The sequence below is a fragment of the Mytilus californianus genome, unplaced genomic scaffold (genome assembly GCF_021869535.1).
Source record: "Mytilus californianus isolate M0D057914Y unplaced genomic scaffold, xbMytCali1.0.p SCAF_5, whole genome shotgun sequence".
NCBI lineage: Eukaryota > Metazoa > Mollusca > Bivalvia > Mytilida > Mytilidae > Mytilus > Mytilus californianus.
The window spans coordinates 22,038,190-22,056,044 of NW_026262701.1; the positions used below are offsets into that span (position 1 = coordinate 22,038,190).

A 17,855-nucleotide genomic window follows, 5' to 3' on the forward strand; every position below is an offset into this window, starting at 1 on the left:
TTCTGTTTTATTACTTTGTTGTACACAGTACCTGGCTGACTTCAGTAAAATACAGTTATTCTGTATATTGCTGCTATTCTTTCTGTTCTTTATGATGCATCAGCTGACAAGAAACATGAAACAAGGTGTGGTACTATAATAATTATATCTCTTTATCTACTTGCTGCAATATAAAGCACGATTCCAAGTGTCAATTGATGCGGTACTCTTTTATGCAAAATGTGATCAATTCAATATTATACACCAAGATCTTTCTACAAATCTAGTCATTAATGGCACAAGTTATATGATACAACCCACAGAGATCATATATAAGGCACACTTTATGGAGATTATTACGACAATTTTTATTATGACACCTATTTCACTGTGTACGACATGTGTTTCTGGAAGCATTCGATTAAAACAATCATATCCTATAATTATGAAACGTTAGAGACCTTCAAAACCAGAAGGCCTATCACAACAGCCAACAACATCTAAGGTATATTTACGCTTGAATAACTGTTGATTTAAGGTGTGTTTTTTTTTATATAAAAACACTCATTAACAATTTTGAAACCATACTAAAATTAAGTATAAGTTCAGCTTATGAGATGACACTTTTTATTCGTTGCGTGTGAATTTGTGGCCATTTTGCGGATTTGATGAAATGTGAAATATTTTACATCGTGAACCCTCTAGACTTGACAAGTACAATGTATTCCGAATAAGATTCTGAATTATAAAACTCGGCAAGTACAGTGTATTCCTAATAATATTCTGAATTATAAAACTTTTGTTTCAGATGTGATCGTTTATCGAAAACTTCAGTTTTGAGTCATTCCATGTGGCAAAAGGATGCGGTATCAGTTGAAGTTGAAGGTAGGTTTTAATTGTATGCAAGGTATCTATCATTGTATTTATCTCTTTTGATGATTAAAAAAATGAATCGTAAGAGTGATTTATTATTAATTTCGTCGGTCTTCGGTTTCATCGAACTTATTATCGTTTCTTGTGTGTTGCCATCATTATTAAACAAAAAAGAGGTTATTTTGGCTTGTTCATTATTCTTAAGTAGATGATCCTTATTTGTAATTATTTCGACTTGTATACATTTAGAGGAAATCGGTTTTGCAATCGGTCAAACAGAGTCAAATATTGCCTCTTACCGACATGTTTAATCATAACGAAACCAAATGATATTCAATTGTAAATTACCTTCCACTATAAAGCATTCCTTTAAAGTTTGGTCTTAACTGGTTGTGCAGTTTCGTAGAAAAGTGACGAAACTGTGATTTTTCCATTATATTAAGTTTCGTGTGAACAAATGTGCCGCCTATTTCACCCTTTTAACATTAGATGATTCATGATTCAAAGAAGACAATTTGTAGATGTCATCAAATTCTCATTTTTGTAAAAGTTTTCAAACATTTTCAAATGTATCAAGTTCGTTTTTCATTCGATTGGAACTAAATGACGATCATTTGTATAGGTCCTCACATAAATCTTTCGTGCAAAATTTGCAGTAAGCTATGTGGTGTAAGAGAAGCAGCATTTAAGATAACTGTTTTGTACAAATCATAAATGCAAGTTTTCTTGAAACCTGTAACTGTATTGAGTGCTAAGCAAATAGCACTAAGACAAAAACTAGTCTAGTGCATAGTTTTATGTCTATATTGAAATATATGAAAAAAAGATATAAAGGGTAAAAGTTATTAAGATAACAAATGCTACTCTTAAACATTTATATTTTTCTCTTTTATATTTTCTTTGTTTACCTCCATAGTTATGTAAATTAATTTTGATTGCAACAAAATAAATTAAGACCACATTATTTATCTTGTGGTCAGAGATTAACAGCTGGACACTTGGTATCAACATATGATTGAAAGATAAGCTCCTTCCATATGCCCTTATATATAAAGTATTTACCATGTGCTTTTATTTACATAATTTAATTATTACTTTGCCCCTTGTTGTGTCATGATAATGACTCTGGGATAACAAAATGTTCAGATGAATACATACTTAGAAATAATGTGATAAAAAATAATCCCTAAAAAATCATTATAAGACTACCTTAACAGATGCTCTTCTTATAATCTCACAAAATCCAGAAGGAATTAATTGAATATCGTATCAACTGGGAGATATATACTCCGTATTCAGGCGCTGCTGGAATGTTGCTACATAGAAATTGAAAGTTCACAATCGGGAAGCTGAAATCATCTCTTTTGTCGTAAAGTTTTGTTTTCAACCGACCCTCATTGTCAATTTCTAGATGTAAGTCAAGATATGAGGCAGACTTAACTGTATCTGTTGTATCTTTTATCTCAAAATAGCCTAAACAAATTATCAAATTATTGGGCAACTGATATCTCACAGTTTATATACACAAAAAGGAAAGAACTGACAGCAGAACAGATTAATTGTAAGAAAAAAAACCAATACATTTAAAACTGGAAAATGTTGATGATCACTCTTTGTTAGAAAATGTTATAAGATGTAATTGAGTATATTAGACCTGTCACAAAAATTAAGAAAGATGCTTTTCTCATTTGAATAATAAAAATCCTATATCTGTGATCTATCAGCTGGTTTACATATATCACAGAATAGAAGTTTTTATATTGACACCTTCAAGACCTAATACAGAACAAAGGAAAGTGCTTAGCCAAAAAAAAATCACATATTAGATAAATTTACATTAATTGCCAAAAACCCTTGTAAAAATGTACATGTTCTAGGTGTGAGAAAATCATCATGAAACATATAGATAACTCAATAAAAATTCAGAATCCCTAATTACACATTTAGATACAGGCGCAAGTAATAAGAATGCACCAATGTTTATTAAATCATTTTAAATGAGTAATGGACAATGATGGAGACAAAAATAAATTACCCGATCGAAAGCAACATAATTTATTCGTATAAAGTCATATATAAAGATTACACGTAAATAAAAAAATGATCTAAGTCGCAATAATTGTGATTTTAATATTTGAATTAAGAATTAGTAAGCACAATCTTTTAACAGAAAAGGGCAACATTATAAGACCCAATGAGATCAGAGACTTTGCAAGTTTGGTAATTTATCACAAGACGAAAAATATTCAATCGATATATCTATTTATAGGATAAGAAAACAAAACATAAGGACTTCTTAAAATAGACGAAAAGTAATATCAACAATTTTCCGTTATAGATAATGGATATTTTAAGGTTTCTCTTTTCGTACAACACACCGAGGGGTGTCAGGATTGTTCAAATGAAAGACAGACCTGTTAATTTTGAAGGACACTTTCCTTTAATCATCTTGCTTTTATGAGAATATTAATATGCATTTTAAACTCGCTGCAATTGTTTGAACCTGTCCTAAGTCAGGAATCTGATGTTCAGTAGTTGTCGTTTGTTGATGTGGTTCATAAGTGTTTATCGTTTCTCGTTTTTTTATATAGATTAGACCGTTGGTTTTCCCGTTTGAATGGTTTTACACTAGTAATTTTGGGACCCTTTATAGCTTGCTGTTCGGTGTGAGCCAAGGCTCCGTGTTGAAGACCGTACTTTGACCTATATTGTTTTACTTTTATAAATTTTGACTTGTATGGAGAGTTGTCTCATTGGCACTCATACCACATCTTCTTATATGTATTATCTGACAGTTCACTGCTGTACCCCTATTTTTGACATTTTAACCTATTATGTTTGTTTGTTATGTGTACACATTGTTGTCAATATAATGATTTTATACGACTGTCATACAAGTGAGAGGTTTAGCTAGCTATAATAAACCAGGTTGAATCCACCATTTTCTACATGCGGAAATGCCGGGATATGTCAGTTGTTTTCCATTCGTTTGATGTGTTTGAGCTTTTTATTTTGCCATTTGAATTTTCCTTAGAGATCGGTATTTTTGATATTTTACTTCTATAGAATATTTAAACCATATGGATAAATAATTCCCTATGTGTACCTTTGATATATATAAATAGATTCGACCTGCAAAATCAAACGATCGAGTTTAATCTGGCACTGGGGATCGGATCTATTTACGTGTTTTGAAGTTAGATTTGTGCACTCCAATAGTAATGTAAGCTTAACCTTTTTACACCCGTGAATTTGATTTTATCTTTTCAAAAGTTTGTCTTCTGTCGTGTTTGAACACTTGGTCAAATTAAATGCCATCAGCCATTAATATTTTACTATTTGAATTCTAGTTATATTTAGCATGAAGAATTCCAGTTTTATCCATTTGTCATGTTATATCTGTATCTCTCTCTCTCTCTATATATATATATATATATATATAGTTAATGATTCATACACACTCTACTGATATTTTATGGCAGCCTATATACCATTTAAAACATTTGATTTGGTTATAGATTAGTAATTTGATATAACTTTCACTTTCGATACTGTACTTCAATTTCCTTATATTTTCTTTCCTGTTTTGACTACTTCCCAGAAATTGTTTAAGATTTCACTTCTGGTATACTTGTCACTTGGTTTGTGTCCTCTTAATTTTGAAGGACACTTTCTTTTAATCATCTTGCTGTTATTAGAATAGTTAGGGTGGTTAAAAATCAGAAATAAATGTGCAAAGATTGCAGACTGATTCGCAGAAATTATATATAATTTCATTTTTGATATAATTTGTCACTTTTCAATTGTCACTTTGTTTGTTGTCTGGTGTTACCATACGGGTCTGAAAATACTAAAGGCCCTTTCCTCAGATTTTTAAATTGTATTGAAAATTTAGTGCATAAGTCCACAAAAAGACGTGTCACTCTACTCGGACACATCATTTTGACTTCGAACCGACTAGTCTTTGCTTTTACTTTTAAATGCCGCGTGCTTATCGGAGAAGCAGCAACTACCAATTTTCAAGGTTTTTTGGGGGGAAGTTGATCTAGCATAACCTCTCGCATTCGAGGCAGTCATGCTACCATGAAACCACCGGTGGTACTCAGGAAATTGCATCATAGGTGATACAAGATCTCAATACGTATATATTTACTACTTATATTGTTTTAAAATATAGTTCTATGTACAAATCTCCCACTAAAGTTTATGACAAAATAAGAACGGATCCAATTATGACTGTTAATTAGGTAAAATAAATTAAAATGTTACTGAGAGACATGTAGTAGAAAAAGAATGAACGACAAAATGAGGAAAGCAGGGAATTAGCCTTTTTGAAAGGCAATGCATAACAAATGAAATCTTCCAATATAAGTCTTTAAATAATGACGACAAAGTGGGCATAAATTGATAATGGATTTTTGTTTTATCGGCTCTTCAATTTTTCTTTTGAGTTTTGGATTTTCAAATATTCAACCCAAAAACTGCCGTGATATGATTACTAGGAAGAACGACTTCAGTGTTCACTGCACAAGTTTTCATGCCGCCTTAACAAACAGGTCAATCGTTAGAATGTATCAACTTCTAAACTTACAAGTGACATTTTAGTTCTATCCTTGAATCAACTTATCTACTTCGTATGATCCATCCGAGATAATTTACGGTTATGTCATATTCTTGGATAGTTACCCGTACAACTGAATATGAATCTGATATCATGACGTATGATGCATGCATAGCAGAAAATGATTATCCTCAGTGACTACGCGACTGTTCTCGATTAGTTTGGAGTTCATGCAACTCAGATTATTTTTACACGAATGTTTGTCTATTTTTACTGGGATAAATGTTAATTGAACATCGGTATACTACCTTTGTTTTAAAATGTTTTTGTATAAAGTTTTATTTTTCAGCGTCTTTAGATTTTCTTGCAAGACAGACAAAATGTCAGATGGAGATACTGAAACAGACGATAAGTATGACCGGTCGTTTGAAGTCTCCACCTTTGTCAACAAAGACATTTGGGATGATGGGGATAAATATATTGGACACTCGATTGATCATAAAGATAAAGAGCTAAATGAGAAAACACAAGATGACAAGTATGAGCCCCCGTATGGAAATGAAACGAAAGACTTCAACGACACGAGCTTTTCGGATGAAGATATACAAAATGGGTCATCTTCGCTGTCTGATGAAGAATCTTCCGATGAAAATGAAACCCTGAAACCTTTTGAAAATGAGACAGAGGGAACTTCAAAAGCAAATAACATACAAAGACAACAATTAAATAGAGCACCAAAGGGGGTTAGATGCTACAAAATGAAATATATGAAAGGGAAATCTGATAGAAAATTAGCAAAACTTGAAGGAAAATATAAATTTCTCCAAAAGGAAGTAGACAGCATTACCAAATTCAAGCTACAAATGATACAATACTATAGAAATCAGCAGCAACAATTTAAGGGCAATACAGATCTGGACGAAAATTTGAAGAACCATAATCTTTTCCATAAATCCCTCATTAAAAGAAACAGAAATAAAAATGAAGTGGCTGAAGAAATGACAATGAAGGGAAGATTTAATGAAGTTACAGAATTAATACTACCAGAGAAGATTCCAATTAAAAGGAGTAAGTTAATGCAATATACCATCAGCGAGAGCGAATATGGATTTATTCATATACTGCGTGTAAAGAAATATCAAGATATTGAACAGTCCATTATTATGTTTTTCAATATAAAAACATGTCCACAAAATGACAGATTCCTTTACTCGGTAGTCAGCAATCACCAACAACATGAACATCTTCCCTACAACCACCAACAGGCAGATTTACACCACACCAGTTGCAATCAGGAAATCATTGCCGTTGCTGCTCAAGTTGCGGCTGTTATATCAACTGACCATGCCAGCGTTGATCTCAACCAACTAGTTCGATCTTATTGGTATAGCATCAATGTGAGTGAACGTACAAGAGATCGAATGATATATGAATCGGTAGTTTTCATAGACAAGCACCAGTCTTACGGTGTTATATTAATATTTCGATTAAGGAAGTATTCGTCTGGTAACACCAAATATGACTTGACGTGGAATGTAATCCAAAAAACCCAGAACGCTTTGAGCACGAATTCGGCAAGCTTAAGTCTTTTTGAAGACATCGGAGCTTTAATCAGCACTTGTAGCGGCATTTGGAGGATACGGAACGGTACCTATGCGTTTGTGGAATCGGGTTCTGTTTTGTTTGTTCTTGAAGTTATGCCACAACACCTACAGCTTCAAGAACAGACGAAGCAAGCTGATGGTTTGATGTGTCACGTTATCCAAACAACCCTGAACGATTCGAGCACGACTTTAGTAAGCTCAAGTCTATTTGAAGACATTGGTGTTTTGATCAGCAATTTTAGCGACATTTGGAGGATACGGAACGGTACAAATGCGTTTGTGGAGTCGGGTTCTGTTTTGTATGTTCTTGAAGTTATGCCACAATACCTACAGTTTCAAGAACCGACGAAGCAAGCTCATGGTTTGACGTGGAACGTAATTCAAACAACCCAGAACACTTCTAGCACAAATTCAGTAAGATTGAGTCTTCCTGATGACATCGGAGCTTCGATCAGTACTTGTAGAGGCATTATGAGGAATGCGTCTGTGGAATCGGGTATTGTTTTGCCTGGTTTTGAAGATATGATACAATACCCACAGCTCCAAGAAACGACGAATCAATATAATGACTCAGCAAACAGTAAATATACAGGACAGATTGCTATACAATCAACTTTACAACTTAATGTCTTAAAGTCACACAAAAGAAAAAGGGTAATACACTCAGTTGTCCAATCAGAACAGAATAAAACCAAGCCAGTACCATTGCAAAACAGCAAAAGAAACAAAGCAAGCAAATTAAAAGCTTCAAGAAAAGCGAGACACAGCCTCGCTTATTGCTTAAGGACTCGAACAGCAGAAACGTTTTCATCAATCTCTAATGATAAAACAAACACTTTGAAAACTCTACGATCACAGAGGTACAAAACAAGTAAGAAGCAAAATAGCAGAAGCCCGAACGTTAAAATGAGAATACCAAGTATAGGTCCATCGAAGACCCAACTAAACTTATCAAGAGCATATCTATTACATATGCAAGAAACTCACTCCAGAAATCAAAGAACAGATACGAACAAAACCCGCTGCCATTTTTTGAGAAAAGGGTCACCTTATATGAGTCGAAATAAAGATCAGTCACCAAAGCATCATGAAGACGGATATAATAAAGGAAACGTATGCCATGTAAATGGGGGTATACATACCAGTATTAGTAATGAAAACCAAATGTTTGGATATGCAACTGGGAACGTTTATCATCAACGCATATGTGAAGAAGATATTTGTCTTTATGAGGATGAAGCTATTGGTCAGACCATACATGATTCAATAAGCGGTAAAGGAATTATTCCAACCGGAATCGAAGTAAGAACCGAAATTCACATAATTCACAACAGACTTGTGCATGATCAACTCAATCATCTCCGACATCAAATCAACTCAAATAGGATGCATAATGTACAGCCGACAATGGAACAAGATAACAGATCAGAAATATGTACAACGTTAACATCATACGACAAAAGTAAGCACTTATTGAGTTTATTTACATGTTATGCCTAAAAAAAAACTACCGAAAACAACAAGCATCAATATTTTTACAAGGCTTTAAATTTATTACAGTAAGTTAAATGAATATACAGTATATATATGAAATTATACCGATGATTTATTTGATCAGAACAAAACAGAATTGATGCACACATGCTAACGGGTTTCCTTTTAGAAACATTTACCACATGTTCAAGATCCCGAATGATCTTAATTTTAAATGTTAATACAAATTATAAATTATGTTGTCGTGATTGTTAGTGTTTATGTTATCTAAGTTCAAAGCAAAAAAATATGGAATAAGATTTTTATAATTCCATTTTAAAACATTATTCTCGTAATTATCAAAACTTTATTTTTCTACTGCACGAATTACATTTCAGATAGAATTCGAAATTGTCGACCATTTCAAGCTAATTTCGAGATACCTTTAGCAGGTGGAACCAGTGCACTAATTGTCCTGAAAAATACATGCTGTGTTGATGGATTTCTTCTGATGATTTATGTTTTATTGGAGGAAAATCTAGCATTAAGAACACAGTTTGAACATTCCGAACATGATTTGCACAAGGTTTGTTGCCTTTATATTTTTAGAAACACATTTTTTCCTCTTTTTATTCAAGTAATCTAAATTTATAGTAGTTAATTTTTCATGTTCACAAAACCTTAAATAAAAATGAAAAAGATATATTAAAGTAATGATTTAGCATAAAAAATGTTTTAGATATACCATCAAATATGGAAGGAGTTCAAAGTTGGGAATTTTGGAGATGGCAAGGTTGCGTGGGGTAAATATGGAGGTTACATCGCAGATATCGATGCAAATGGTGCGAAAACTGAGAAAATAATAGATATAATTGGAACAGAAAATGAGAGAATATTTTGTGTGCTCGGCAAACATAGATTTCCTCTTCGTATACATTGCTCACTTGTTAATGGTGATGTTTATTTCACTACGCAACTCTACAACGTTTTACCCGTGTATGAAGTTCCAGGGTGAGTTTATAGATTTAATTGACATCTATTGATATGAAAGTAGCATTGTAGACAAGACAGAAAAAACATTTTTTTTTATTAAAGTCTAACCATTTGTTACGGATAAAAAAAATACAAAAAGCACACACGATACAACAGAGCCACTATATACAGATTTACAACATACACATATATATCAAATATTATGAGTTGAACAAAAAACTGAGAAATCATTTATTTCGCTATCGATTATACCTGTGAAAACAGATACAAAATACTTTTACCAAATTGCAGATTTTAACATACCAACAGACGTCTCATTGATACAACTAGACCAAGACTCAAGCAAGTTATATCTTTGTAAAACTCTATGCTAATAATAGACATTTTCGGAAACTATAGTTCACAATAACTTTTAAGTTGACGATGATAATTACAGGTACACTTACCTGTGGGTCATCTCAAAATACACTATGTCATGCTTAACAAGCGAATATAATAAGATAACAGATTTTTATTCCGAATGAAATCAGCTACTTCTTAGTCGTATTTAATTATAGAATAACTAATTGAAGAATTCAAAAATAGAAAAATATTCAACTAGTGACAAAGCAACTTTACGAATGCGCGTGTGTTAATTATCATTGTTGTTCTGTCACAAGTTGAATATTTTTCGATATTTGAATTCTTTGATTTCTTATTCTTTTTATTGCATTGAAAACGAATTTTTTTAATTCGAATTAAAGTAGAAAGTTTAAGGATCAATATCTTTTTCTACGCATTCACAATTTGTTTTGATGTGGCGTCATCAACAACTAATTACAATACATATTGTTGTATGACGTAAGAGGAGTGAAATAAGAAGTATTTTCGGGTTTTATTTAACTTGGAAAACCCGGAAATTTATTGCACTATATAAGTCATTATCTGTTTTAATCGTTTGAATCTGAAGAAAGCTGACTCTCAAGCCTTTAATATTTTAGAAATTTTCTTAGCCATGAATTTCTCATATATCAACAGTTTCCTTTTACATGTAACAAGCTGCATCAATGATATGCTTTTTTGGATCAGTTTTTTTTTGTCGTTTGAGCACTAGGTTCGGGCTGTTGCTCGTCAGATAGATGGTTATTCGCCTTTTTGTAACAATGCAGGACGTCTTTATTCGTCATATTTTTTTCCATCCACGGATAACAGTTCCAACAAGGGATTTTCTCCCTGAACCATCACTTCAACTTTAGATATAGAATTGTAGACGATGCTGTAGCTACTTGTGAGGGGAACGATGTTCTCAAATGTTTTCCCGTCACAGGTACATCAAACAACCGGAGAAACAGCCAAAACCTTTTTAGACATATTGAAACAAATTGGAAATGATACGTTCATGCGTATCACTGATAGGCCACACAAACTTATCCTAGAAATAATGTTGTTCATGCTTTAGTTCAGATCATATCCGTGATTTCATATGATTAACGTAAATTTTTACGTAAGTGGAATGAAATTTATAAGCAAATAACCGTGTTTTTATCAACATTTTCATAATCTGGTACAGTGACCATCTCTTAATGAATTAAGAGCACAAGTGAAAAAAACTGCTAATGGCAGTGGATGCTCTTTACTAAAATTCAACGGAAATTTGCAGGTCACTAGTTTGTCCCAAGAAGCTTTAATTTTCGGGACATTGCAATGCTATGGTCAAGTGGTAGAAATACTGAGCTTGACTCTCTTAAAAAGATTGTTTATGGTAAAATATGTCCTAATAAATATCCTTTTGTGGCACCCTATAAACAACAACTATTACTGTGAAAACCTGACAATTTAAAGAGAGGTGTCGACAAATTAATAATTCTATCAAAGAATACAGAGTTACTGCTGAGAAAAAAATTGAAGAGTTATGCTATTTGTATTAGGTATTTTTGTCATATAGCTCTTCAACTGTTTCGGTACTTATACATCCCTCGGATTTCAAATGTTTGGCTTTGAGCGTTCCAGATGAAGGTAAATCCAGAAACGCGCTTCGGTCGCATAAAATTATTAAACGTGTTGTTTTCAATTTTTTATAGAGTTGTGCTTCTTTTGTATGCAGGCGTCGAGACTTGTTTAGTTGATTTCATATGAAATAAATCGTATGAATGCGGTATTAGCTTTTCAATTCATCAACATTTGTCTACTTTGAGATGGCCCCTATATAATAATCTGTAAATGTCATCATCAATGTAAATATAAAAGTTTTAAACAGTTTTCTGAAAAGTCTAATAGACATTACTTAGATTTGTTAAATGAGACGTGAAAGTGAGGTTTCTCAGATGGAAACATTTATGTCGTTGTTTTTTTTTTTTTATAATTTGTTCGAACGTAGTGTTTTGATATTAGTTTGAATAAAGCTAAACTGTTAAGAAATAGACAATGTTTTGAAAGTAAACATGGGTTATGAGACTTTTGGGGTAATCTTTTTATAACTTGAACAGTAACCTTCAATCATATTTTAAAAGTGTAATTTAGTAAAAATCTGATCTCACTACAAAGATTTAATTGCAACACTAACAGTCTAGTAACAGTAACACCATTATGTATCAAGTTTGGCAATATTATTTATTTTCTCGATTATGACAAATATCATTGATTCATTAAATTCGTAGAAATAATAAAGTAGTTGTATTTTCTATTGATAGAGAGCCTTTATGTGACACCATCAAAAGAGCTATTAACAAGTACCTAAAAAGAGATGATTTGCCCTGCTACAGTATCCATGGGTAGGTGTAGTTTACATTAAATTGAGCTTAGGGGTTCTGTTTGGATCTTCAAAATACCATTATTCAAATATTGCTACTCTTGAGGAATTTAATATCGATCACAAAATACATCATTATTTTTTCATATACAGGCAATAAAAATCTGTATAAGCCGGAGATCAGAAATTAAAGTTAATGAAACACTTTAGATGTAAGCAAGGAGAGAGAGAGAGAGAGAGAGAGAGAGAGAGAGAGAGAGAGAGAGAGCAGCTAATGATATTTCATTTTTTTTCATATCGTTTTTTTTTCATCGTCATGTATTGACATTGAACAGTTCTGTCTTATCTTTCGTGTCTTTATAAGTGCATACCGTACATACCACCCATTGTAATAGATACATAATAAATACATAATTGCCTTTCCAAATTTTTAGTTTTGAGTGTTCCTCCTGAAGGTAAATTCAGAAATTAGCATTGAATGAATCAATTCTGTACTTTGCTATTGATTTTAGTAACATCTTCTGAAAATACCAGGACGAATCAGTGTCCTTGTGTATTTTTTACACGTCAATATAGCATTTGGTGTCTCTTTTTAGAATCATCAAAGAAGAATGCAGAGGGAATTCGGTTCAAACATTGGTTGAACCACCACTCATTTTGCCAATTAATCTGTTCTTCTTGAAACATGGTAAAAAGAAACATTCAAGCGCTGAAATTCCTGAAATAGTGGAGTCCAATGAACATAGGTTACTTATCTATAATTCGTATAAAGTAGAAGATTGATGAAACAATTATAATTGAGTGAATGAACTAAAAAAATCAAAGAATACCGCTCAAACCGGTGCTAGGGGCCGTCTTTAACTTGCAGTGAGGTGAGAGTTGTTTTGCTCTGTGTTGAAAGCTTCACTGTGACTTTGAGATGAAGAACAGCAATAAAAGTGCTGTTCCTTTGCTTTTTGTGTTTTTCGCTGTGCACATACTGATTTTGTGTCATGGATGTATACCCCATATCCTTTCTTTTCCATTAAATAAATAAGAAACTTGGGGGAAAATATTAAGCACATTAGATAATTCAAACGTTAAACAAACTGTCGATGTCACAATGCGTATGTTGAGTTTTGAAAATCTTTAAAATTACCTTAAACATGTTGCAAATTTCCCAATGATTCATTTCACTGAAGAGGTCAAAATTAGAAAGTTGATGAAATCTAGAATTTCGGGAATTTAAATAATTATAATTTAAATTATACATTTCGACAATTTCACATATAAATTAAAATTTTATTCATCGCTTTCGTTTTCATTTTTATCGAAATTCTACACGTTTTAAATATATATATATCATACCGTTTTCAGTGCCCACGACACGTGTTTCTCGTGTTTCTGAAATTACCTACTAATACACCAGGTATACGTGAGCACAATAATTTTAAAAGAAATAAACGTTTCATAGCACGAAATCCTAAAGGGTCTCCGAAACAGAACAAAAAATCTGTTCAGGTAAGAACTACCTAAGAAAATTTCAACATTAATTTCACAAAATTTATAAACTGAAAATTTAAAAAACGAATGGCCACTGTAGATTAAAATATTTTGTTGTAGGAAGGGATAAATAATAGTTTGTGAAAAAAAATCCTCTGAAAGTGACACTAAATGTTATCAAGATGCTCTATTGTTTCATGACATTATATTTGTAACGTTTGGAGGACGTGTTTTTCAACAGAAAATCGGCATTCCTATGAGAACCAACTTTGTTTGTATTGTTGACTTGTTCCTTTATTCATATGAAACATTGTTCCTTTATTCATATGAAACATAGTTCATATATGAGCTTCTCAGAACGAATAAATAGAAGCTAGCATTATCCTCCAACTCCACGTTCCGCTATATAGATGATATCATCTCACTAAATAATGTTGTACGTATCTATCCCATCGAATTTGAAATAATAAAGGATACCACAGGTAAAGTTAGTTCTGCCTCATATCTTGAATTACATCTAGAATTTGACAATGAGGATCGGTTGAGAACAAAACTTTACGACAAAAGTGATGATTTCAGTCCCTACTATGAACTTTTCATTTCTATGTAGCAACACTCCAGCAGCGCCTGCATTTTAAGTATATATCGGATGCCGCCATGTGTTGGTTGACTGTTATGGAATATCTGTGTCACATATGGCTGTGGATGTGTTTCAATTGTCGCTGCTACAATCAAGTCCTCTTTTCCTTGATTGTGACATAATCAATGAATAAGTCTTATCGCCAAATTTTTACACTCCCTTGTTCGCCTCTCAAAGATAAAATGTATCATTTAAATCATACCACTATCAAAACATTGGCTAATGGGTGCATCGTAATGTTGGGACTGACAGTCCAACGTCAGCAGTAGTATTAAACGACACGTGTTTCTAGTACCACATTTTGATTAGTGCAGCTTTGTTTCATAAAACAGAATGACAAACGCAGATACACATTTATTGTTTGTTTTTTTTTTTGGCATCATCTATATAGCAGAAAGTGAAGTTATGGATAACGCTATATTCTTTTTATTCTTCCTAAGAAACTTGTGTATTGAGTCAGCCTCATATGAATAAAGGAACATGTCGTCAAGAAGATGAGCACAGTTGGTTTCCATGGGAATGTCGATTGTTTGTTGAAAAACACGTTACAAATATGCTGTCAATCAAGAAATCAAACATCGTGATAATGTCGATTTCAAGAAATGTTTTGTATGAATCAAAGTGATTGTTTACAAAGTACGATTTATCCCACGATAAATTAAGATACTTTTGTCTATTTACTTTTATAAATTGTAACTTGGATGGAGAGTTGTCTCATTGGCACTCATACCACATCTTCCTATATCTATGTTGACCATTTCTTTTTATGAAACAAAGCTGGTCCAATTCTTTCAATTTATCTTTTAGGTTGGAATTAGGAATACTTGTGTAAAGGATTAGGATATATTTTAATTTGTACCAAGTCAGGAATATGACAGTTGTTGTCCATGCGTTTGATGTGTTTGTGGTTTTGATTTTGCCATTTGATTAGGGACTTTCCGTTTTGGATTTTCCTCGGAGTTCAGTATTTTTGTGATTTAACTTTTTAACGGATGACCATGTACATGTTGCACTTATCGTAACTGTAGTTCCACCCTCTTTTCCTTGGTTGTGACATTACCGGATGAACTTATCACCGTATTTTACTTGAAATGCGTAACACGACTGTTGTCACTACGGGAGCAGGAACTGATTACCCTTCCAATTGAGTTCATTCCCGGTTTTTGGTGGGGTTCGTGTTGCTCAATCTTTAGTTTGTTGTATACTGTTTAGTTATAGTTGTTTGTCTTTCCGTCGCTTATTTTTATGTAACCTTTTAAAACATCCTTGGTATTTTCTCTTTCTTTTCAGGTATTTATATTTCAAGAAATACAAAACATGTTGTAAACTAATTTAGGAAACACAGTTTTTAGTGAAAATTCTAGTATTTGCATTAGCAGAAAGAATATATTTTTTTTTTCTATTTCCGGTAATTCTTTTTTTTTTATAGGTATGAGCTTTACTTGGTCCGTTTCTTCATGGATGGAATAAATCATTTTGTTGACAAGATAAAGATTCATGGAACATGGACATTTTATGATGATTGTCGAGAAAAACTGTATCATTTTGATGTGGAACCTGAATCAGTTCAATTGTCCAGTTGCTATTTTGTAAAAGTATAGGATGGCATATGCATTGTAACTAATTTAAGATGTAGATACCATATAATTGAACTTTGAGATTTTTGAGTTATACAAGCGTGGTTCTGTTTTTAATGTGTATTACGTTCAAGATTGTTTTCGGAAAATCAGCATGCATTGATAAAATTCATTTTACATCTTACTGATGAAGGAAATCTGTTATTTGAAATATATATTTATGCTTGTATTTACTTTTTACTTTTATATACATATGTTGTGTACAAGTTATCATTTTGTACAAATTATAATTTGTATTTTAACTTTGTACAAATTGTTGTTCGTCCAAACATTGCTTGTACAAATTACAATTTGTACAAAATTTGACTAGAATTCACTTATAACTTGTACAAAAATTTATAACATTGACTTTGTTATTAAAAAAGTCATTTAGACACACTATAGATTTTCTATTTTAATGACCACACAGTAAACCTTATTTACAAAATACAAAAATAGTTCTGTACCATTTGTTTGAGCATGCGAGAGAATTATGGGATCGGGAATTACACAACATCTTTTGCTTTTTTACATTTAAACAAGGAATTATTTGAATCTGAAATAATTTTGAATTCTGGGAAATTGATAAGAAATGTATTCTGAAAACTAACCCAACTTTAGCGCAGGGTTAAGGTTCAAGTTACTTTCATTGATATTTCAGTAGGAACTAACTAATCCCATTTATCCATGCATGCATGGCTAACCCTCCTTAATTGGGTTAGTTTTTATCATACATTTTCCAGAATTCAAAATTATTCCTACATCTGTTCTACATCTGTTCTAATGCGGTACCAACAATCCTTGGTGAATACATGATTGTGCTTTCATGTACTATTCTCTGCTAGGTCCAGAATTTCTTGGACAAATTTATCCTGCTGATCAACAATGCTGGCCATGTTTACACTATATCACAACTTGTTATAACAAATGACCCCAAAATAATAAACAGTCCAAAAGTGTTCAAGAAGAGTTGAATGCAAGGCAATTAAAATGTATTACTGTTAAAAATATATTGAAGGCCATCCTTTTTATCATGTTAAATTATCATAAATCCTTTGTCATGTTTGTACAAGTTATAAGTGAATTTTAGTCAAATTTTACAAGCATTTTTTGGACAAATCATAAGTTGTACAAAGTTAACATACACATTACAATTTGTACAAAATGATAACTTGTACACAATTGTACAAAATTGTATAATTTTTTTTATCTAGACTGCCGTTTGTCCTTTCGTCGTTTCGGGTTTTTTTCCCCTGATTTTGTCAGTCTTTCTTCCCTTTGGTATCCTCTGCTTCTTTTTTTTATCAAGAACTCATATCGATTTTTATTACTTTTTTTCGCTTAAAATAATTTATACTGAAACATGCTCTAAATAATTTTGACATTGAATAGATAATACTATTTATAAGGAACATATTTAATTAAATAGTGCTATGAAAGGTTGTAAAAATGAAATTCGTCTATAATTCATTCATGGTTTGGATACATGAGTGCAGTTATGTTTGGAATCTTTCTGCTCAGATAAGGTTATAAAGCCCCTGTGAAAAAATTTTGAACTGGAGATAATGAAATAGATACATTAATAATGATTAAGAAGAGAATTTGTACGAAAATTGTGAACCGGACTTAAAACTCTTAAATCCTTATGTTTTGTGAATCTAAATATTCGTATGAAACTATTTCAGTTACTTTATGCAGACGATACTGTTATTTTTACACATTCGCAAAAGATTCTTTAAAAAGCATTAAAAGTGTTTTGAAATTATTGTAATTTATGAAAACTTAAATGTATCGGAAAACAAAAAAGTGGTGTTCCTAGAAGTAAAAGTGTACTGTAGACTATGATTTAGAAAAGATGTCAACAGGATGATTATAGCTATCTACGTACTTTGTTTGACTTATAGTC

The 17,855-nt window shown here is 32.2% G+C and overlaps 1 protein-coding gene across 1 annotated transcript; it reads left to right on the forward strand.

Moving 5' to 3' along the window:
• Window positions 1-4,010: 4,010 nt before the first annotated feature.
• On the forward strand, window positions 4,011-16,349 carry LOC127701415 (uncharacterized). Its single transcript, XM_052205277.1, has 7 exons — window positions 4,011-4,075; window positions 5,763-8,479; window positions 8,889-9,076; window positions 9,230-9,501; window positions 12,153-12,233; window positions 12,808-12,957; window positions 15,763-16,349. Exons 2-7 carry the CDS (start codon window positions 5,794-5,796, stop codon window positions 15,932-15,934), a joined length of 3,549 nt encoding a protein of 1,182 aa, XP_052061237.1. The 5' UTR covers window positions 4,011-4,075; window positions 5,763-5,793; the 3' UTR covers window positions 15,935-16,349.
• The last annotated feature ends 1,506 nt before the right edge of the window (window positions 16,350-17,855 follow it).